This window comes from Stegodyphus dumicola, chromosome 1 (genome assembly GCF_044657685.1).
Source record: "Stegodyphus dumicola isolate Sdum_Otavi_A_Nest chromosome 1, ASM4465768v1".
Lineage (NCBI taxonomy): Eukaryota > Metazoa > Arthropoda > Arachnida > Araneae > Eresidae > Stegodyphus > Stegodyphus dumicola.
In genome coordinates this window covers 106,786,889-106,812,131 of record NC_140768.1, presented here as the reverse complement: position 1 = coordinate 106,812,131, position 25,243 = coordinate 106,786,889, and the positions used below count along the sequence as shown (strand labels likewise).

At 34.1% G+C, this 25,243-nt stretch overlaps 1 protein-coding gene across 2 annotated transcripts in view; it reads right to left on the bottom strand.

The window, feature by feature from the left end:
- LOC118202205 (transcriptional coactivator YAP1-like) overlaps nucleotides 1–10,309 on the bottom strand; it is a 175,701-nt gene extending 165,392 nt beyond the window's left edge. Inside the window, exon 1 of one of the 2 annotated variants that reach the window (XM_085818931.1) lies at nucleotides 9,566–10,309. In XM_085818931.1, the coding sequence (XP_085675057.1) occupies nucleotides 9,566–10,107 (542 nt within the window). In that variant the 5' untranslated portion in view covers nucleotides 10,108–10,309. The remainder of the gene's footprint in view (nucleotides 1–9,565) is intronic. The other variant, XM_085818936.1, reaches the window with a different exon arrangement.
- Nucleotides 10,310–25,243: the final 14,934 nt, after the last annotated feature.

Here is a 25,243-nt window from a genome sequence, read left to right as displayed (position 1 = left end):
ATAATATTCTTATGCTGCGCATATGCATCCACACATGCACATAATACATTTATGCATGCGCATTTAATGTATAACGGACGGTATAAGCTAAGCCAAAATTATATATTTCAGTTAATGTTGCAGATTGCGTTGTTCCTTAATCTTCTAATTAGATTTGGCTTATTATTTTTTGTAGAATGTTAGAGCAATTTTATAAAAGTAAGCTTGAACTTTCGATTATGTCAAAAAGAATTTCTGATTCTGGAGCTGCCAAAGGATCTACAAAGCTAAAGCATGTTTCGATGTCCATCAAACAAAAAGAGAAGTTGCTGCAAAAAAATGGATAAAGGCATATCCTTTGTTTCTCTAACCACTCCGAAATCTGTTTATCAATTTCATGCTGCTCTGCGGGGGGGGGGACGTCCCGGCGTGCAATGAACTGGAAGTTGATCTGTCAGCACTATCGTTATCTTCAGGGCAGATGTTTTTATTTTATTTGACTTATAATTCCTTACTAAATGTAGTATTTCATCTCGATGTACTCCATCTTTGATATGATTTAAATCAAATTCCTCGTCATTATAAATATCACGAATACACATCAAATAGTTTTCTGGTTGCAATTTTCTAATTTCGATTATGCGTAATGTATGCTTTAAGCAAGTGCACATTGAAAGAAATGTTTAATAAAGTAAACAAATAAATATTTAGCTTTTTTTTTTTTTTTTTTTTTTTTTTTTTTGTAAATTTTGATACCCTTTAGATTACAATTGCTCTTTATTTTATAAATTACAGTTTCATATTTTTAATTTTATAATTTCTGCATGCCATTTTAGCAGATTTAAACTGATGATCTATAATCCGGAAAAGCTGATAATCCAGAATCGCCTAAGTTCCGACGAGTCCGAATTAAAGACTTTTGACTGTATATGCTGTGCGTGTTGAAGGTTTGAAGGATTTTTGTGAAAGCGCAGAAATCGAATATATCGAATATAAATTATTTATTACAGCAAAACACAATAACTAGCTTTTTTAACCAGCCGTAGAAAATATTTTTAAAATATACGAACCATCAAAATCATATTTCCCGTCACAAGATAAATGCCGAAGAATATTGCAGCTCTTTTTTGAAAATCACACATCACAAATTTGGCTTCAGTTCATCCACAACCAAGCTACATTATTTCACAATGCTTTGAAAATTATTGAAGAAGACAAAATTTCAGTTACGGAAGTGTCACATGAAATCAATAATTTAAAAACAAAATTGCGAGAAAGAATTGATAATGTGTGTTCCTTTAGTTATTCGAAAGGACATCACTAGGTTGACAGACCAAGGTGCCATTAAATGACCTGATTTTCTGAAAGAAGTCAGAAATTTTTATAATAACTGTTTGGAATATCTTGAAGAACGGACAGTTCAATTTAAAGATATTAAAAATTTTCATTGGGTGACATTAAAAAAGGAGATTTTATGGGAATATGTGGAAAAATCTTTTTAATATATTAGTACCCATTTTCCAAAAAATAATATTTGCAAAAATTATCTTTTTGATGGGGTGTCATTGGTAAAAAGTTAAATGTTAATTGTCAGCAAATGTGGAAACAGACAAAAAAAATGGACGAAGTTATTCCATCATTTTAAACAGAATAATATTCCTTATGAAAATATTTTGAAAATTGTAGAACACGCGCTCTCTTTTCCAGAAGCAAATGCAGCAACAGAATTTGTTTTTCTAGTATATAAAAAAAAAAAAAAAAAATATGGACAACTGACAAAACACAGTTGAATATTAAAACTTTAAAATCTCTATTAAGCGTAAAATATAATTTTACCAATTCATGTGAGAAATTTCATGATATTTTAATAAATAATCTGAATCTATTGCAAAGTATTCACTCGGATAAAACTATGACCGTGAAAGAAAAATCATAATTTTTTTAAATAAAATTTTAAATTAATTAAAAAACATAATATTCAGATTGTAGTTTTTTATAAACATTTTTATAGTTACCAATAGTTAATAGTAAATATATTTTTGTATATTTATAGACAAATATATGAATGTATACGATAAAATATATTTTTTTGAATTATTGGTCTGCTTTCATAACTAAATTACAATTCTCATTTCATTTCATTTGAATTCCATTGAAAATGTAGTCACTTTATACTAATGTCGTATCATATGACACAGTGAAGGTTTGGTATGGAAAGTTCAAAAACAAGGACTATGACATTCAAGAAGCAGAGCACTCTGGCCAGCCTACTGATGTTGATAAGGCATGCCTGCCAGAACTTGTGGAATCAGTATGCAATCACTCGAGGGCTTGCTAAGTAGTTAGATGTTGGTGCCATGTCCATTAATCACACTAATTGTCATTGCATAAAAACTGACGTACCAGTTCAATCGCTGGGTGCCACATGAGCTGATTGCATAAAAATTGACGTACCAGTTCAATCGCTGGGTGCCACATGAGCTGACTTGAGCAGCTCATGTGGATAAAGGCATATCCTTTGACGTGTTGTCGACAGACGTGTTTGGGCCTGCACTAATCTGGTTGAATATCAACACAAGGATAAAATTCTGGACTAGGTCATGACTTGAGATGAAAAGTGGATTTACTTCAACAACACAGGCTGAAAAGAGGGTTGGTTTGTGCCCAGTGAGCCCATAAGCAGTGTCGCAAAGTGCAGTTTGACTAACAAAAAGGGCTAATCTTTGGAATATGGTAACAGGTAGTTCGGCGACATTTTGGTAGGCGATAAAGGTTGCTACCTAGGACTTTGGGAATAATGTTAGAAGTACTCAGTTCCGATTACGCATTATTTTGTGCGAGGGAAATGAGAGATCATGAGATATGTCATGTGACATTAATGGACGAACTACAGTTCTTTAATCAGAAAAGGGGGGAAATCTGGAAAAATATCTGCAGTACTTTATAGTATTTTGTATTTAGCTTCATTCTGTGTTGTGTGAAACAGTGTTGGTTAATTTTTGGATCCCATGGCCCTATCTAAAGTAAATTCGAAATGGGTATTTAGTGGGATTGAAAGGGGTAGTAGTAATAAGTGTTTTTCTTAAGGTTGTGCGAGATAGAAGTAAAGATTGCTTATTAAGTTTTATTAAGCAGTATATTCTACCTGGTACAATAATAATATCTGATTGCTGGAAGTCATATGTCTGTTTGGAGGATGAGGGTTTTCAGCATCTTGCTGTGAACGTATGATTTTAAAGATCCTGAAACAGGCGCACATACGAATACAATAGAGGGCACGTGGAGTGCTATAAAAAGCGAAATTCCGAAGCATTATGATAAAGAGAATTTTGCTTTTTAGGAATTAGCTTAGCTATTCCTAAAAAGGAAAGGAAAATTTAGGAATTGCTTTAGCTGAGGAAATAATAAAAGTTTATCTGCCATGTAATCAAGATTCTGAAGAAGATTAGATAAGTCAATATTTTTAATTATTTGAGGATATTATTTTTATGTATTGTTCTAAATGTAAGGAGTAAATAAATTAATATGCTATTATTGGAAAATTGGTATTAGCAATGATTTAGTTTAAAGTAATTAGGATTGTAAGCTAATTTTTATTAATTTAATGTATGTGCTTATTTATATTTTAAGTAGTGTTTTTTAATTTAATTGTATTTTAATTAAATGATAGTTATTTTGTGAATTATACGTTTGTAGCAATTTGGTATACGTTTCAGTGGAAGTAAACGTGCATGGAAATAATTTAAATATTTGACATTTTTTATTATTTCGCGATCAGGTAATTTCATATATGTCCTTTTTACCGAATTTAAAGATTCACAAAATTTTCATGCAGTTTCGTGAAATTTTTCTAATTTATGAGAAAAAAGCAGTGTACATGGATATGGTGAAGAGTGTGCGCAATGCCATTTTTGTGCAATTCTGGGATGTTTTTTTTAAGTAAAAAGAAGTCGACGTGTACATGGTTTAATTATGTTTTAATTAACTGTTTAATTATATTTTAATTTATTTTGTGAATTATTTGTTTGTAGCAATTGGTATACGTTTCAGTGGAAGTAAACGTGCATGGAAATAATTTAAATATTTGACACTAAGTATTTGTAACCATTTTTAATTTTTGCGTTATAAATTTGTTGGTGACGTTTATAATAGATAATTTAGAGGTAAAAGTTTTTGGATATTTTATTTATATTATACGTGAAAATGTTCATCCTTGGAAAGGGTATATACTTTTTCGCGATCAGGTAATTTCATATATGTGCTTTTTACCGAGTTTAAAGATTCACAAAAATTTACTGCATTTTCGTGCAAATTTTTGTAGTTTATGAGAAAATAGCAGTGTAGATGGATAAAGTCAAGAGTGTGCGCAATGCCATTTTTGTGCAATTCTGGGATTTTTTTTAAGTAAAAACAAGTCGACGTGTACATGGTTACTGTGTATGTGCGATTCTGAAAAACGCGCCAAGGAGTTTGCGATTCTGCACTTTTTTCCAATTTTGCAGTTAATATTTGTCATGATTAAGCAGTTGGTTGATCTTTACAATATGGTAACTGGTAGTTTGGCGACATTTTGGAGGCGATAAAGGTTACTACCTGGGACTTTGGTAATAATGTGAGCAGTACTCAGTTCCGATTACGCATTATTTTGTGTGGGGGAAATGAGAGATCATGGGATATGTCATGTGATATTAATGGACGAATTACGGTTCTTTAATCGGAAAAGGGGGGAATTTGGACAAGTATCCGTGGATGTATATTATTTTGTATTAAGCTTCATTGTGTGTTGTGTGAAGTAGGGTTGAATAATTTTGGGATTGTATGGCGCTGTCTAAAGTGAATTGTAGATGTGATAAAGAGAATTTTTTTTTTATCAAATTCTATCAAATTCGGAAAAAAAATCGTTCAGTAATTTTATTGAATCCATAATAAAAGTGTATCCACCATGTAAGGAAGATTCGGAAGAAGATTAGGTTAGTTAGACTTTGTTAAGAATGTGAGTAGTATTCAGTTCTGATTACACATTATTTTGTGTGAGGGAAATGAGAGATTATGGGATATATTATGTGATATTAATGGACGAATTACTGTTCTTTAATCGGGAAAAAATCTGGCAATTTTGTATTTGGCTTTATTCTGTGTTGTGTGAAAAAGTGTTTGTGAATTTTTGGATCCCATGGCCGTAACTAAAGTGAATTCGAAATGGGTATTTAGTGGTATTGAAAAGGATAGTAATAAATGTTTTTTAAGGTTGTGCGAGAGAGAAATAAAGATGTTTTATTATGTTATTTATTTTACCTGGTATCTTGCTTTGAAAGATAAGTATGATTTTAAAGATTCTGAAACAGAAGTAAGAAAAGTGTATCCGCCATGTAATCAAGATTCTGAAGAAGATTAGGTAAGTTAGTATTTTTAATTATTTGAGGATATTATTTTTATGCATTGTTGTAAATGTAAGGTGGAAAGGAATTTGGTATTATTGGGAAAATTGTTATTAGCAATGATTTAGTTTAAAGTAATTAGGATTGTAAGGTAATTTTTATTAATTTAATGTATGTGCTCATTTATATTTTAAGTAGTGTTTTTGAATTTAATTATATTTTAATGAAATGATAGTTATTTTGTGAATTTTATGTTTGTAGGAATTTGGTATACGTTTAGGTTGAAATAAATGTGCATGGAAATAATTTAAATATTTGATATTAAGTATTTGTAATGCTTGAGGTATGAATTGGTTGGTGACGTGTATAATGTAATAGATGATTTAGAGGTAAAAGTTTTTGGATATTTTATTTATTTTATATGTGAAAATGTTCATATTTGTAAAGGGTAAATACTTTTTCGCGATCAGGTAATTTCATATATGTTCTTTTTACCGGGTTTAAAGATTGAGAAAATTGTCATGTATTTTCGTGAAATTTTTATAATTTATAAGAAAAAAGCAGTGTACATGGATATAGTGAAGAGCGTGCGCAATGCCATTTTTGTGCAATTCTGGGATGTTTTTTTAAGTAAAAATAAGTCGGCGTGTACATGGTTTATGTGTATGTGTTATTTTGAAAAATGCGTAAGGAGAATGGTATTGTGCAGTTTTTCCTAATTTTGCAGTGAATATTTGTAATGATTAAGCAGTTTTGTTTGATAAAATTTCTAGCATAAGTGTAATTTGGCTAGAAGATTGTTGGAAGAAGTGTTCAGGAGATAAAAAGAAAAGAAACATGTCTTTACTTCGTGAAGACAAAATGGCGGCGGGGGAAAAAAAATAGAGGGTTGCTGTAGGAGAGTTGGTCGCCAAATTTTCGCCAAAAAATCGCCAAGTTACCATAATGTAAAGATCAACCAAGCAGTTTTGTTCCATAAAATTTCTAGCATAAGTGTAATTCGGCTAGCAGATTGTTGGAAAAAGTGTTGAGTAAATAAAAAGAAAAGAAACATGTCTTTACTTTGTGAAGACAAAATGGGGGGGGGGAATAAAATAGAGGGTTGCTGTAGCAGAGTTTGTCTCCAAATTTTTGCCAAAAAATTGCCAAGTTACCATAATCCAAAGATTAACCATAAAAAGATCATGCTTTGTATCTGGTGTGATTGCCATGGTATTATCCACAAAGAATATCTGGAAAAAGGTAAAACCCTCGACAGTAAGGAGTACATTGAGATGCTAGTCCGTGTTGACACTACTACCAAGAAAAAACATCAAAATGAGTTCTGGCACAAAAGGGTAATGTTCCATCAAGATAATGAAACACCACACGTGTCTTTCCAAACAGGGTCCTAGAGGAACTAGGAAAGTGTACAAGCCGAATACCACAAACGGTCTTAGCTCTAACTACACTGGTCAAAATTTCTGTTAAAAACCGTTTAATTTACGCAATACATGAGTGAAAGATAAATGAATGAACTACAAACAACTTCTAACCAATACAGTCAAAAGTCTTTAATCCGGACTCGTTGGGACTTTGGCGATTTTGGATTATCGTTTTTTCCGGATTATAAATCATCAGTTTAAATCTGGTAAGATGGTATACAGAAATTATAAAATTAAAAATATGAAACCGTAATTTATGAAATAAAGAACAATTATGATCAAAAGGGTATCAAAATTTACAAAAAAAAAAAAAGCTTAATATTTACTTGTTTACTTTATTAAACATTTCTTTCAATGTAAGTTGTTTAAGTTGCTTCGTTTTATGGGATAATACTTTCTCTTTAATTCTATAAACAGACATAATTTCCTGTTCAGTTATAAAGTTCCGCTGTTCAAGTCCTATAATTGCTGTGTCGAGAATACCGACTAATTTGTCAATAAAATTTTTTTCATTTTCAATAACGTCTGCGTCACTTTCTTCACTATTGGAAGCGAATTATAATGACGAGGAATTTTGATTTAAATCATATCAAAGACGAAGTACATTGAGATGAAATACTACATTTAGTAAGGAATTATAGCTCCAGTATCTGAAATTCTATTTTACATAATCGAAAGTTCAAGCTTACTTTTATAAAATTGCTCTAACAGTCTGCAAAAAATAATAAGCCAGATCCAATTCGAAGATTAAGGAACAATGCAATCTGCAACATTAACTGAAACAAATAATTAGATAATTTTAGCTTAGCTTATACCGTCTGTTATACATTAAACATGCATGCGTAAACGTATTATGCAGAAAATTTGTAGCTTTGAGGTCTGGATTAACGACTTTTGACTGTATATATTCAGCCACAAATAGTATATTCAAGATTTGAATAATAAAATTTTCACCACTTTCAGTTTTATAAGTGGCAGAGATGAGTTTAACAAACAGTGGTTTTTCTTTCGATCAGTTTATATGTAAAAAAAAAAAAAAAAATGAATAAAGAATATGTACAGGATAATTAGCAGCATAAATTAATTTCCCTTCTCTGTTCAAAAATAGTAATCTCTCTTTGCACTGCATCATTTCGAGACTAATCTATGTCATATGACTCTTATCTAATTCTGATGATGTAAATGGTACTAAAACAGCCAATAATGATTTCACAGCATATTATTATCCAATCAAAATTCACTGAAAACAAAAAGCTTTAAAATATAAAAAAACAACAAGCATCCAAAATTAGGGATGGCAGAATTTTTAGAATTTAGGAGAGGTACTGGGTTAGAACTGGAAACCGTGTTAGAGAATTTAGAGAACCACAGAGCAGAAGAATTTAGGGCCTACAAAGATTGCACTGCATCACGAAATGATTTTAGGTGTGGGGGAAGGCCTTGGTACTCCTTCCCCACCACACATACACACAACCACTAATTTATTTATTTTTTGCCCCTGTGCTCCAGAGGTTTGCATATTGGATGTCCAGATTTCAGACTATACTGTATCAAAAAACTCACAACTTCTCAAACTGCACTCTCATGTTTTACTAATATATACAGTAGCCATCAATATCAACTACAATTTTTCAAATAAAAACATAATACCAGTTAATTTTTAGTCAGGTGCATAAGATACCTGAATTACTTAAGTGAACATTAAAAAAATTTCTGCTAAAATAGAAAGTATATTAAAAAATGAGGTTTACAGTTTTTATTTTGTAATTTACAAATAAATAAACACCTATGTTTACAAAGCTTGGGCATGCAACCATTTGATTCAAGCACCTACAAACTAAGAAAAAATTCTCACTAAAAATTTCAGCAAATAACCATTATAAGATGGTTGCATTTATATGCAACCACCCTGCTGTAATATGCTGATTTTTTAGAAGAAAAGAATGGTGACATAAGTCATCGTTCATTCCGTAAAAGTTACTTACCGCAAGTTGGCAATTCTGGCATTTTTTTTAAAAAAAAAAGATCCCCAAACAATTCATATTTATCATAAATCAGCAAACATTATCAAAGAAAACACACTACAGCAATTCAAAATATATTTAATTATGAAATAAGGTTCTGCTGTATGCGTACAAAAATGGCGACAACTTGACCGAAGAACTGTTATGTATACGACTGTCAGAGTATGACACAAAATGAAAATTTCGCAAATTTTGATATGGTGGTTGCAATAATACGAAAGTATCCGTTATAACTGCTTTAAAAAATTTACTGATAATTCTATTGACTTCTAAAAGTTATTAACATGAATTTATTACGAATAATTAAGGAAACTGCATTCTTATGCAAACAATCTGTATTCTTATTTTGCCACAATTCAATTTGGAACACATCACAGAAATTGAAGGGGGAAAAAACCTAAAGAATATTTACTTTAAGATGAAATGGTATAATTGCATTTAATTTAAAAATTATATTTACATTACTAACCTTGCATCTTTGAATGTAGTTTTAGCATTTAACTATATCTAAACAGTTAAAACACAAGCTCTGTTTAGGTTTTCACTTCATTAAATAATAAAATAAATTACAAAAATGTTTTCCTCTCCTTTATACACTGAATAGCAATTTAAATATAATAACAACTGATAATTTAAAATAACTGTAAAAGCAGCACCACTTATGAAGCATGGAATTTTCACCTTAAATAATTAAGGCTGATTTAACAATCTTTAGAAATCATTAATATTGACAAATTTTAAAAATCAACTTCAAACTTACTTGAGGAAATACAATTGCCCTGTTGCAGTCTTCGCTCTTTCCCAGCCTAAAGGAAGTGGTATACTATCTGTAATGTCGTAACTCTGCTGTCGCAAATGTTGATGTTGGCCTGCATTTGTGTATGTTTGCTGAAGTGATGCGGGAGAAGAATGGGCCCTGGGATGATTAATTGGCAGCCCACTAGGATGTTGCGGTGGTGGAGAACTCACAGAGTTATTGTTATTACCTTGATTACTACTCGTATTTACATTATTACTACTGCTATTGTTGTTCGGTGACAGTGGCTGAGGTGGCGGGCTAGAGTAAGTATTATCAGTGCTGGATTCTCTGCTATGAGATGCCGACTTAGATCCTCTCTCAGGCTGTTGGAAAAATGACGGTGGCAGATTACGAAGTCGCATAGGAATACTTTGATGAACCTGGTTTCCTTTAGGTTCCATTACAGCCTTAAAAAGATCATCTAAGTTTGTACCACTGTCACTTCGTATCCGCACAATTTGGTTGGGCCCTTGCTGCTCGATAACATCCCGCTGTTGGGACATCGTGAATAGCAATGTAATGATTCCTGAATTACTATATATAGAAAAGGTAAAAACAAAATAGATTACAGCCCTAGAAAATAAATTCTGCTAAGTCCAACTTGCACTCCATGCAAAAGTAAATAAAAACAACTCAAAAGCTCCTAACCACTACATTCGCTTCACTCCAAATATGCACAACAACGTGCACGGACATTGCCATCAATGACTGAGTAATAGAATGGCTAGTGAACTCTTTTCCAAAGAGCGTACGAATGCAGCGCCATGCATAGGTTCTACAATTTTTTGCTTTTATTTTTATGCTTCGTTTTCACAGACTTCATATTTTATACGTATTTCTATACGTATTTATTTCTCTACGTTTGTATATTTCTGCAGTGTTTCCTGTGAAAGAGTGGTCTTATATAATTCGGAGCATAACAAGCACTAAAAGTTGCAAACTTGCGGCAGCCACAAAAATTTTGAAGTTTATCAAAATGTGTCGCTATGTCGTATGTGTATTTAATCAGTATTACACTGCATTAGAATCAATTATTAGAGCAAGAGCTTAGCAATGGAGGATAAAAAAAAAGTATCAGATTTAGCAGGGCTTTCAAGTGGAGCTTAGGGAAGACTCCCTCAGAGACCATACAATTTAGAAGGAATGGACAGAAAAACGGAAAAGGAACGGGGATATTTACAAGAATAATTTATAAAGGAATTATTAAAAACGCAATTTCATGTATTTGGAACCTCTTCAAAGCATATATAATATTTTGTTTGTACAATTTTATGTAGACACCGAATGGTAACGAAAAACATTTTATTAGAATGATAATGTTTTAAAAAGATAAATATCTTAAAATAATAAAAAATTGTCTTTAAAATGTAGTAGAAGAAAAGTTATTCTTAAACAGAAAAGTAATATTTTCTGATGTAGCAATTGCTACATACTAATTGCTTTTATCATTGATTTCCGTGAACATCTTCAAAAACTCGCTCCGACGTGTGTTTAGTGTTCATTGCCTCCTAAAGCTGCATTCAGACGGCGGCATAAAGGGCCGATGCTATTCCCACCAGCGGTGCGATTAGCCGCTTAAGCTATTCGCACCAAGGAGGTTAGAATAGAAGGAGGGAAGGTTCAACTCAAACGGTGAAGCTTGGCGGCCATGTTCCTGTAATCGCTGTGACGTGTGCAAGGAATTCTGTAACTGCAATATTTTTTTTTTTTTTTTTTCTTTTCTTTTTGAAGGATTATGAGCTTGTGTTGTATATGGATGCACAAACAGATTTTCGAAAAAGATTCCTGGGATTACTATTCACGCGTAAGTATTTTTTTTTTTTTTTTTTTTTTTTTTTATGTAATTTGATAACTTAGGTAAAAATATCACAATGCCATGTTGTTTTCTTTCCAGATGTGAAAAAAAGGACGTAATAATAATCAAAATATGTTAAATACATTTTAATGTTTCTGTTTATAGCATCTTTGTTCCTTAACATACAATGATGTATGCTAGGATTGAAACTGTATAATTTGAACGGTTTAGGTAATTCGTTTGATAATTTTCATGAAAAGTAAGACACCAATTGTTACTATTTTTATGAATTGTAAGGGTGTTAAACAAAGTAATGCTTTTCTTTATGTATTAATTATTATTCATTTTAAAGTTTTGTGAACTGTTAGGAATATAATTTGGGCATTTGATCAAGATAATCTAACTTTTCTGTTGTTAATTTTTTTTTTTTTTTCATAAATTTGTAAGTAAAATATTTACACAACTGAACACGTGGAAAGATGTATCCAAAAATATAGGTATAGGTATAATTGAGCTTAATTCAAGGCAATTTCTTTGAGATTCATAAATATGAAACGCGCATAAATTGAAATCACATACATCTGTTTCATTTTATTAATATTTATTTTCTTGTTGTTATAAGGTTGTTGGTTGTGAAAAGAATCTATTTAAAAGTTTCATTTTTAAAAAAAATGCAACCTGTGGCTATTTTTTAGATAATTATCTGCTATTAATTTCAGGTTAAAATTATTTTAAATGATTTTTTAACAAATTACAGTATTTTGAATAAATCAGAAATATCACTTCTTAAAGGAAAAATTTGAAAGTACACCCAACAGGTTGCTAGTAAAACCTAAACAAATTCTTGAAATATGCAGAAACATTATTTTTAAAGGCTTTAATGTTATGCACATGCATTTAGATTCCGAACTATTTCTTAATGATTTTCTATACGTAATAAATTACGGATATCATCTTTATAACTTTAAAACAAAAAACTAATAATAGCGAAGCATTTCATTATAAATTTTACATATTTTTAGTGAACAATACATGCACGGAACAGCTTAAAAACACGTCCGTTTCACTGCTGTAACGCAATGTTTTGAAGTTACAAACATGGACGCCGCTTGTTCGGTGGAGTTTCATTCCCCGATAGTGGAGGAAACAGCGAACCCTCCCTCCTTCTATTCTAACCTCCTTGATTCGCACCAACATTAACCACGCATGCGCAATTCTACGTACGCGAACTGTTGTAGTATCTACTGTTGTAATGTCTAACTAATTTTTTTTTTTTTTTTTTTTTTTTTTTTTTTTTAAAGGCGGGTTACTACCTTAGCGTAGTTTATCATTTTTTAAGCGTTGGCGACTTTCAAAAGTTAAGAAAGGAAAATGGTTTCCTTATAAAAAGAAGGAACACATTTCCCTTTATTAAAGTATGTATAAAACAAGGGCATATTTTTATGTTCGCAATGTTTTTCGTTTTCCTAAACGGTTCGAATAGTTTAAAGGACTGATTGGGGGGGACAAAATCTTGTTTACATTTTTTGTACATCTTAGAATACATTTAGCTTCAAAGCTGTGTTTTGCGCAATCAAGACTTTAATTCATTCCTCTTTTAAAATTTTCGTCCGAGAAAAGATAATAAAAATTGGACAGAGGATTTCTGTGTAGAAAATTTAGACATGAAATAAGTTAAAAGCGATTAAATGAACAATTAATCATATAATACTGGTTATTAACAATTCTATATGACTCTTTATTTTTTTTATGGAAATGCTTGGCATTTTCAGGACACAAAAAGTACTTCAAAGGACTTTGAAATATTAATACAAACGCATAAATAAATTAAATTGAAATAATAATTTATTAATGTGTAATTTAAAAGACAGAAATAATTTAATGTGAGAGACTGAGATTTAAAAATTTGCACACACAAATAATTTATCAGATTTTATAAGGTTTTATTTCATAAATAACTTTGATATTGAAATATAACATTTGAACATATAAACATGTGTGGATACTGAAAAAATGATGAATATATAAGAATATTATAATTTTCAGTAAATTTTCTTATTGAATAATAAATTCTGACAGTTCTATGCTACAAGACTAGGGTCTAAGTTTGCATAAAAATTCCTCTGTTAAATAAAAGAAATTTTAACTAATTTCTGTAGCCTTTCTGTCAATACATTAAAGATTTTTTAACTAATACACGTACTCGTTTGCAATTGTGTGTGTGTGTGTGTGATTATGGCAAAGCCTCGAGGGCTATCTGCCTAAGGGGAGGGATGCCTTCGTGGAGGACTTTCTAAGGAAAACTGGCTCGTATACACGTTACACATGGGGAAAACCACGAAAACCCCCATGCAGCCAGCCCGTTCGCGGGATTCGAACCTCGGACCGAACTACCAGTGTTCAGCGACTTTACCGCTCGGCCGCTGGTGGGCCGTTTGCAATTAGAACCATCATTAAATCCCTATTTTATCTAATCATTTCCTGAACATTATCATGTATATAGATTGATCTCGTCTTTATAACCGATAATTATTACTTGCAAATTATTCTCTTGCTGGTGAACTACTAACAACCCTTTGTATACTGAGTTAGGATTAACAACCTTCGCTCTCGCCTCCGCCTGCCTTACGGAAATCAGCGTAAAATGCTGGTACCTGGGCTGATTGTGCGGATGCGCGAACGTAGGTGATGTGTATAGCCTCTTAGCTATTCGCAGCGTCGCTGCGATTATCCACTGCGGGCATAAAGAGCATAGAAGTATAGACATAAGGGCATTACAAATACGAGAGTTCAGTTCAAACCTGCGAGACGATGGTCTAAGCTGTGGCCAATGAAACAAGCTAAATTTGCGCATGCGTGGATGCGCCTACACCTTTCGCGCGCTGTGTTTCAGCTCGATTGATTTCCCGCGCTCGCTCTGCTATTTTTCGTTATTTTGCGTCATGACTTTTTCAGCTCATGACAAAGTTTTACTTGTTCAACAGAATGCTCTTTTATCTGTCCTTCTTATAAGCCAAGACGCAACGGAAGAAGGTAAAGAAAGAAAAAGAACGAAATAGTTTAGAGATATTTTCTTTGAAATGCCAATACTTTGTTGGCATATAGTTCTGTGCAAAGCAGTATGGGATATTTCTCCATTGTTTTGTAGTACTCTCTATACTATAAACTCGCACGTGCATATTTATATATATAAAACCTTCTTCAACTTTTATATATAATTTCTCTTAGGAGAAATACGATATTCTAAATATGCCTAATTAAAAAAAAGTCTTGACGATAAGTGACACATAGCCTGTATAAAATATCTTTCCATTTATTTTGCAGGTGTGAAAGCAGTTAAGCGGAAAATAGTACTTACCATACATATATATATATATATATTTTCAATCAAAAGGAACATATTTCTGTGCTTAGCACTCCTTATTCCCTGTCACTGTCGATCACTACAGTAGTTGGCTGCACTACCAGTATCAATTATCACTAGTACTAGTATCCCACAACTGGTCACCATGACAGCAACCACAACTAGTACAATACTATAAAACGTTCACCCAACAATGTATTTTATGCTCAATCATTAAATGCATTTTGCTGAGTGGCCAGCTGTTTGTATACATCTATTTCTAAAAATTTGCATGCATAAGCCGCACCCCTGAATTTCATATGTTTTTTCTGAAAAAAAAAGGGGGAGGTTACACTCGAAAGACTACAGAACATAGTAAACAATAACTTTCAGGAATTTTTATAGATAATTCTGAAAACTGGTATGTTTACATCATATCAGTAATTCAAATTAAACTCTGCTCTGCTGTGAGATGTCATAGATGTAAGATTCATCCCCGTCTGTTGTCAGAAGTAATTACTTTTAATGATTTTTCATTTGCTGACAGATTATGACAATTCTTCACTCACTGGCAGACATGCATATTAAATCACCAAAAAGAGTTTAATTTCAACATATGCTATGCTGTCATTTCTATTTACGAACAATATCTCAAAAGTAATTTCACATTGACAATTTTAGGTACCAAAGTCTTCAAATACAACAAAATTATAAACATTCATACGTTATCCAGGAATTTCTGCCAAAAAAATAGCATGAATTTAATGATCTAAATTCCATTCAAATGATAGTAATAAAGAGTAGATAATAATAACAAATACTATTAATTAAATTATAGCCCATGTTATGAATTATGTGTGCTATTCAGTTTCATTAAAAGTAAATTCCTTTCGTGAAGAATGTAATTAAAAACAGAACAGAACATCAACAGGAGACGAAACTGTCTAGACTGTTTATCAGGTTCAATGTTCCGTCTTACCTTCTTCGGGAACATGCAAGGACCTGACTCGGAACAGAGAGCTTACTAAAGCTATGTTCAAAACTGTGGGAAGTAGACAGGATACACAAGAAGGGTATACAAAACCCTTTATTTTTCTCTATTTACAATAATTTCCGTACTTCGGAATACAAAGATCCACTACTTGTGGTCTAAACGTATGAATATAAAAATAGAACTAAACTCTAACTTTGAAGTAATAAACGTGGAAGATTGGCCTTATATTAACAGGAAGCAGTATGTAGTACAGATAACTGAGAACACTACAATACGTTTAAAGTTATCAAGAGGATTAAACCTCTGGCCTGGAAGGCAACCAGCAACTGAGTAAAACTTCTAAGGTAAGCGGCCTGCTTCGACTAACTGCTTCCTCTCTCTCGCTTGGCAAAAGCCACAACTTAAGTACTTGGCGTTCGCCAGACAAACTTTGCATAAATACATTAACGCTTATAATTCTGGCCGGAAGTAGAAAATAAGAAGTGGTAGTAAAGATTTAAAATAAAATAAACGTTAGTAAAACTTAAGATCCTTACATACTTCCCGCCAGAGTTAATTAGTTTGAAACCAGAGTTAATTAGTTTGAGGTCTAAAACGACCTTGTTGAAAACTTTTAGCTCTAGAATCTAACGCGAGGCCAATCTTTTACAAACATTTTTCGCTAGAAACTAGAAATTTAAAAGAAAGAAATTTGTTTTTACAATAGCAGCTCCCAGGACACACAGTTTATACTTCCCGCCAGAGTTAATTAGTTTGAAATTGAGGTCTAAAACGACCTTGTTGAAAACTTTTAGCTCTAGAATCTAACGCGAGGCCAATCTTTTACAAACATTTTTCGCTAGAAACTAGAAATTTAAAAGAAAGAAATTTGTTTTTACAATAGCAGCTCCCAGGACACACAGTTTTTTTCATCTGTACTGTATCTAAACAGGAGCTTTTATTCAAATCTGGTTCCTTCCAGAGATCTGGAAGGAAAACTAGTTTAATGAAATGTTACACAATGAGATGGCAAGCAACATGTATAATTATATTTCTCTTAACATTCTTATTTCATTCATAACTATTTTAGTTATCTCTCCCCGTGCTCTCTGACATGTGTTGTAAAAGAACACCAAACACGAATGTGTTTATGTCTATGTGTTCAACACTTCCTCCTACAATCAAAACACTAACGTATTAAAATCCAACATACCAAGACCTCGTAACACACCCTAATTTCAACTCTAAACCCTGAGGTACTATTCTGAAAGTGGCTAACTCTGAAGTGTAGCGTCAGAGAGCCTAACTACATCATTCAACCTTTAACACATATTCACCATGATTTAGTCTTTTTACAGTCACACGAATAAAAAAAAAATTAACATTACTTTCACTTTTACCATATCACGGTATTTCTTAAGATATAAAATAACAGTTCACATTGTATATAAGAACATATTAACATGCCGTTAATTTTATACATTTGAAAACATACCTTAGTAGTACATTGTTAACTTCTATTCTTTTCAAAGCAAGTGCCAATTCTTTCTACATTGAAATAATACATTTCAAAAAGTCTTTCAGACTAAAACTTCTTTCTTGCCAGAATGTTTTAAATAATATTTATACAATAACTTTTTACAATATTTAAGTCTTTACACAACGCTATTATACATCAACTTTAGTTTTACGCGCGAGTAATTGAAAAACATAATACCAAAATCGGTAACAACTCATTTCTCGCCCTTTTGGCGATAAAGGTAGACCTCGCATGAGGTAAAACTTCTTGAAATCTGCCACTTGCAGTAAGAATGAAAGATTAACTTAAGTTTGCAAAGTAACATAAAATTTTACTTATCTTTGTGATATTCGGACATTCTTTTCTGGGCCCAGTCTTGAAAGGTAGTGCAGATTGTTATTTGATTTATCCTCCTTCTTGTACGGGCTCGCCCTTCAGTGCCTTCCTCTAGATGCTTTCTTTTTTCTCCAGTTCGGTCACCCTTGAATACCTTCTTTTTCGCTTCTGCCTGTGGTCTTGGTCGTTTGATGGCAGCTGGTCTTGGCGGAACCGGGAAACTTCTTTCGTGTTCCTGCTTGGACCTCCTTGCTGGCCGTTCAAATTTTCCTTTTAACTTTTCCTCCGTCGCTGGTGGCCCTTCCGCAGTTCGGCGACATTTGCTGCGGAGAGTCCTGTCGGATGAGTAGATCTTCCGTTTTAGAGCCGGGTTATAGTTGCCGTCATTTCTCCTGGTTCTCCTTGCATACGTCGTCCTTCTCCCTTCTTCATTCTGGGGGTGATCGTGAGCTCTCTTTTCTGGACGGTGGAACGGCTTCTTTTTCTTGCTACCTTCAATTTTTCCGCGGGGAAACTTTCTTTTCACTTGCTTCTGCCTCTTAATGGCTTGCCCTTGTACTTGTCGTTTTTCCACCTCTGGAGCTTGTGCCTGCGGTGTCTGCCGTGCCGGATCCTGCAAAAGATCTGTAAATATTTGCATTTTATTACGATCATAGTAGGGTTTGATTTGATCAATGTTTGCGGAGCAGGTTTCACCATTTCTATCTTTTAACACTACTACAGCGTGAGTTATTTTTTCTATGACATATGGTCCTTCAAATCGTGGAAAAAATTTGGCAGTTTTATCTTCTGGTGCTGAAGAAAGTGAATGCTTAATTTTTAAAACTTCATCCCCTACTTTATAAGTTACTCCCCGTCGTTTCAAGTCATAATAGAGTTTTTGTTTTCTCTGTGCTACTTCAGTATTCTTCTTTGCTTCCTTAATTAGTTTTTCTATATCACCCATTTTAAATTCCTGGGCTCTTTGTTGCACATAAAATAATTTATCTAACGGCGTTATAATCTTTCTGCCTAAAAATAACTCAGCAGGAGTTTTGCCCGTTGTATCATGTTTTGCGGTCCTAAGGGCGAAAGCAAATTCATTGACATAGTTATCCCAGCTTTTATGAAAATTTTTAACATAACTACGGATAATTTTCACTATATTTCTATTGACCCGTTCCGCTATATTTGATTGCGGCCGATACGGGACCATTTTTAAATGACGTGTGCCCAGTTTTTGGCACATGTCTTCAAATACATTACTTACAAATTGAGGACCATTATCCCATATAACTTTTAGGGGCGCCCCGTATTTTAAAATATATTTATTTAAAATAGAATCAGTAAAGATTCTATTTTTCTGATTCATTCTATATGAATCAGAAATTTCTTTCGCGGAGGCTCGTTTTAAGGGAACAATTTCGGTCCATTTACTAAAATGATCAACCATAACAAGGAGATAGCGACTTTTATTTAACTGACTTTTTGGGAAAGGGCCCAATAAATCGATGCCAATTATTTCATTTGGAAATTCGGATTTAATACTATTTAGAAACCCGGCCGGGCGGAAATTAATATAATTAACTGCTTGACATGTTGGGCAGGACTGGACATACGCCCTTGTTAACTTTTGCAGTTCAGGAAAATAGACTGCCTCGCGTACGCGTTGGATAGTTTTTCGAATACCAGCATGAGAAGCTAAAGGGCTGTCATGGAGCTCCTGCAGGATATTTAATCTAAGACTAGCTGGGGTAACAGGTCGAAATTCGTTGTTGGAATTCGTAGTTTTTGTATAGAATAATAGACCATCTATTAGTTCGTAATGGGCCGCCCTATTTCTTATCGCCACAATATCTTGGTGGCTAAAATTTTCAGGATCCTTTAAATATTCATAAATGCTTCAAAACTCAGGATCCTTACCCAGTTCGGTTATTACAGTTTCTCGGGAATTTATTGTACAGGCTGTGAGCATTCCCACCTTTACGGTATTACCTTCTTCATCTATTTTAATTCTGGATAGGGCATCTGCTACGATATTTTCCTTTTCGGGGGTATGCTTGATTACCAGATTATATTCTTGTAGCTTGAGTGCCCATCTTATTAACCTTGGGGATAAGTTTTTCCCTGAGTACAATCTAGTAACCGCCGCATGATCAGAGTACACTGTTATTGGCGCCTTTCCAAAATAGACTCGGAACTTTTGCACTGCTAACAGAACTGAAAGTGCCTCTCTCTCGGTCACGGAATAGTTTCTTTGTGTTTGATTTAAAGTTCGGCTAAAAAATGCCACGGGCTGCTGATTTTGCGAAAGTACCGCTCCTACCGCATAATCCGAAGCATCCGCTGAAATTTCTAAATTCTCATCCTTTTCAGGAAATTTCAACACAGGGGCTTGCTTTAATGCTTGTTTTAATTTTTCGAAAGCACTATTGGCTTCGGCCGTCCACGAGAATCTTGTCTTTTTCCTTTTTGATTTTAACAATGGTTCAGCAATAGCTGCAAAATTTTTTTATAAAGGACCTATAATATGAACAAAGTCCTAGAAAAGAAGAGAGCTTCTTTGCCGTGTTCGGAGTCGGATACTTTTGTACAGCGATTATTTTTGATTCGTCTGTCTCTATTCCTTTCTGAGATATCTTGTAACCTAAATATTTTAATTCAGGGGCTGCAAATTTGCACTTTTCGACATTAACTTTTAGACCGGCCTCATTTAATAAAAAAAACACCTGTCTTAAATCCTGAACATGTTGGTCGAGATTATCACTAGTAATAATGATATCGTCTAAATAGATAAATGTGGACTTTCCAAGAACAGGCCTTAACACAATGTCCATACATCGCTGAAATGTTGCCGGGGCCCCTGAAAGGCCAAACGGCATACGCAAAAATGCATAAGTGCCAGACTTGGTTATAAAAGCAGTCTTAGGCACGTCCTCAGGCCTAACCCCTATTTGAAAATAACCAGTCGTTAAGTCTAAACTCGTCATATATTTGGTGGATGTTATGTTCCTTAGGATTTCTTCAATAATAGGTAACGGTTATACCGGATATTTAGTTACGGTAATCAATTGCGAATCTCCACCTTTTTGGATGTGTCAAAGGATAGTCATTATTTTTCTTACATAAAACCACCGGGCTAGCATAACTACTTGAGATGGGCGTTATGATCTTTTTACGTAGCATATCCGTTATATGCCATTCTATAATTTTTTCCTTATTCTTATCATGCCGGTATGCTTTGTCGCGAACTGGCATTGAATCTCCGGTGTCAATACTATGGTTAGTAACCTGAGTACATCCTGGAATATCACTAAATAACGAAGCAAATTCACTTACCACTTGTCGGATTCTTCCTTTCTCGTCATTAGGCAGGTGGTCAAGATTTAACATCGGCGGTTCAGCCTTTTCTGCACGAACTGGTTTCATTGTCAGCTTAAGGGACGCTTCATTAAAATCCAGTGTTGCTTGTGCCTCTGAAAGAAAATCTATTCCTAAGAATATATGTGCTTGCAGATTCTTTACTATAAAAAACATCACCTTTACTTGTTCGTCCTTGATACGGACATACAGCGGTACTTTACCTATACACTTACATTCGTATTATCCGAATTATATATGCGGTATTTCCGAAAATACTTCCTAAAAAATTCTTCTGCCACACAGGAACACTGCGCGCCTGTATCCAGGAGTGCGGTGGCTGGGATATTATTCACCAACTCTTCAATCTTCGGAAGAGTCAAATTTTTCACCATTACTGTATTTAACTTGAAGGAAGAGGGGTTTTCGTGGCCTTCGGATTTCCGCACCCTCCCGTCAGCAGAAATCCGTTTTAGTTTAAATCCTTTTTCGTTTCCATGCTTTCCTTCTTTTTCCACTGGCCTTGAGACTTTTTTCCTGGATTGCTATTGAACTGTCGACGTTCGCCGGCTGTTTTTGAATGCTCGGGTTTCCTTGCCCACTGATTCGCTTTGCTTCCGTAGCCGTGTGCTTGAGTTTGCTGTAGTCTTGGCTCACCAAATTGGTTTCGCTGTTGATATTGGCGTCTTCTTTCGACGTCCGTCGTTCTTCTACATTCAAATTGGTTTGCTAGCTCAAATAACTTTTCCAGTGTAGTCGGATTTCTTAATTCAATAAAGTCTTGCACTTGGGGCAGTAACCTCGGCAAAATCACTTGAATTATCTCAGGATCCGGACGGTTTCCATACAAGAGTTTGAAGAAGTGAATTTTTCTTAAAATAAAGCTTGAGAGATTTTCGATTCTTTGTTGATATATGCTGAAAAGTTCCGTTTCTAATTTCGCACGATCCCTTACAACAAGGAAGGCTTTTACTAGGGCAGTCTTGAAATTCACGTAAGTATAGGTGGTTGACCCAAGAGACTTCTGCCTATACACTTGAACCAGTTAAGCGCTTGGCCCCTCAAAGCGCTGGTAGCTAAGGTAACTTTTTGAAATTCGTGCACGGGGTAGAGCATGAAGTGGTCATCCAATTTTTCCAAAAAACTGGTTACCGGTGAGTTTCCATTAAATGTTGCTTCTGGTTTCATCGAAGCGCGCATGGTCTGGACGATGTAACCAAATCCTTCCAGGCCGGCAGCTGGCATTTCTGGATTCTGAGCCGCTTCTGCAGGCAGCACAGGTTCTTCTTGAAACTCGGCCATGGTTATTCTTCTTCGTTGGGCGCCACTATCAGGTTCAATGTTCCGTCTTACCTTCTTCGGGAACATGCAAGCTGATTCGGAACAGGGAGCTTACTAAAGCTATGTTCAAAACTGTGGGAAGTAGACAGGATACACAAGAAGGGTATACAAAACCCTTTATTTTTCTCTATTTACAATAATTTCCGTACTTCGGAATACAAAGATCCACTACTTGTGGTCTAAACGTAAGAATATAAAAATAGAACTAAACTCTAACTTTGAAGTAATAAACGTGGAAGATTGGCCTTATATTAACAGGAAGCCGTATGTAGTACAGATAACTGAGAACACTACAATACGTTTAAAGTTATCAAGAGGATTAAACCTCTGGCCTGGAAGGCAACCAGCAACTGAGTAAAACTTCTAAGGTAAGCGGCCTGCTTCGACTAACTGCTTCCTCCCTTTCGCTTGGCAAAAAGCCACAACTTAAATACTTGGCGTTCGCCAGACAAACTTTGCATAAATACATTAACGCTTATAATTCTGGCCGGAAGTAGAAAATAAGAAGTGATAGTAAATATTTAAAATAAAATAAACGTTAGTAAAACTTAAGATCCTTACATGTTTACTGTTGTTTTAAGGCTATTTCGCTACATTTTTTTCCTTCTTGGAATTCATAAGAGCATTTTCTCAAAAGATTAATCTTTTATTTTTTATACAAAGCTTACTCCACTGAATTGACTACTGTGACTATTCTTAAATAAGTGAAAATATTTTTTTCTTTTTTTTTTAATAATTTTACTGTAAAAAAAACAACAGATGCTGGATATTGATTTGATGTTTTAGTAAAATTAATTCATGAAGTTTGTTTGGAAAGAAAATCAGCATTTGCAGCAAATAGCAATACAATATTTCCAGCTTTTTCAATAAATTTATTCTTAAATACAAAATTAATTAAACAGAAAGAAAATGATAGTAATAATTTATACAAAAATAATAAACAGAAAGAAAATAATAATAATAATTTATACAGAAAAAATAAAATTTTTACAAGCATGCGTTTTTTAAAGAATTTTCATAATAAAATGAAAAATAATGGACGGGATCAATCATCTACTGCAGTCGTGCCCAAACTAGGAGTCGCCAAATTTTTATGAAATGAATTATGCCTGCATGCTGCATACCATACAGTGTACATATAAAGAGTGAAGCGCCGTCACTCACTGTTTAATTGCAATTTCATGCTGTCCGCTCTTTCTTTGACCGTAATGCGTATATAGGTAAAGTGTGAAGACGCAAGTTTTTCACTCCGGTAGATAGTGCCCTCTTTGTGGTAATTCGCCAGTTTTACTGAAAAGCACCTATTTGACTAGACGTTAACCCCAAGGAAAGGGGGAAAATTCGCTTCCGTGATCAGCCAATCAGATGGCGAGGTACGCGGTGTATCAGATAGTCAGAGGAAGACGTGAAGTGTTCACATGAAGTTGTAGCATGTAGCAGTTGGCCTGCAATTGTTTTAGTTTATCCTCGAGTTTTATCATGTGACGTTGTGTAATTATGATTTTTTATATTTTTATCGGGCTTTGCTACTCTTTGTTATCAGGTATGTACTATCATTAGAGAAAGATCTCTGTTAATTTTATTGAATTTCTTGAAAAAAATTGATAAAATTTTATATATTATTTAGTTTAAATAATTTAACAACTATCTTCATAATGGATAAATGGGTAATACGTACACCAGGTACATCTTCAGCTAACAAACGAACAAATACTGATGAGCAGTCGCAAAATACTGAACTAAATGCCCGATCTAAAAAAATAAGAACATACAATGAGGAATTTACTAAGTATGGTTTTACATTTTGTGTTGTTGATGATGAAGAACGCCCGATATGTGTCATTTGCAACGAAAAATTAGCAAATGAGAGCATGAAACCAGCTAAATTAAAAAGGCACCTGGAAACTAAACGTAAAGAAATTCAAAATAAACATGCCGATTTTTTTCAAAGACGAGCTGAAAATCTGAAAATTCAAAGTGCACATTTAAAGAAATTTACAACAATACCTCAGAAAGCATTACGAGCTTCTTTAGAAGTTTCTTATCTAATAGAAAAAACAATGAAACCCCATACAATTGGAGAATCCCTTATCCTTCCTGCAGCAACTAAGATGACATCAATTATTCATGGCGATAAATATGGAAATGAACTACACTCATGTCCATAAATTAAGGATAATTCGGAGTCACGCGAAAATCGAACTCTAAAATAAATATATCATTTGTAAAATCACTACACACATCTTCATGAATGATATGCAAATTTCAGGAAGTAACCAGATGACACCGATGATACGTCACAATGACGAGAGTGCAAGAGAGTGATATGTAAGGAATACAGCCAAGGAAGTAAAATTGTTCGCAGGCGCTTTATAAGCATTTCAGTGCAATAACTAAATAGTTATGACACAAAGGACGCATTTGGATGATTTTTTACGTGGTAGAATTATCGGCCGTCTGGAATGTGCGCGTACCTAACTCGGAAGGATCAGACGAACTTGGAATTTCCAAGAGTGTCATCTCCAGGCTTTGGCAACGATTCCAAGATGATGGCAATGTGAGTAGACGTTACAGCACAGGTCGCCCCAGAGTTACAACGCCGAATGAAGACCGGTATTTGGCAGTTACTGCCAAAAGAAACAGGCGGAGCACAGCCTCAGACCTGTCTCCTCAGCTCTTTTCAGCCACTGGTACGACAATTTCAAGGCAGACCGTGTACAAACGCTTAGGACAGATTGGTCTATATGCTCGTAGACCTGCCAGATGCGTTCCACTTATTTCAACTCACTGTCGCCTGCGATTTGCCTGAACTAGAGAGCATGCATTGTGGACACCGCAACAGTGGGCTTGTGTGATGTTTTCCGACGAGTCCAGGTTTAGCTTGCAGTCTGATTCTCGCCGGACTTTGATATAGAGAGCTCCAGGTACCCGTTACCACCAAGAAAACATCATTGAACGACACCGTTACGGTGGTGCAGGAGTGCTCGTTTGCG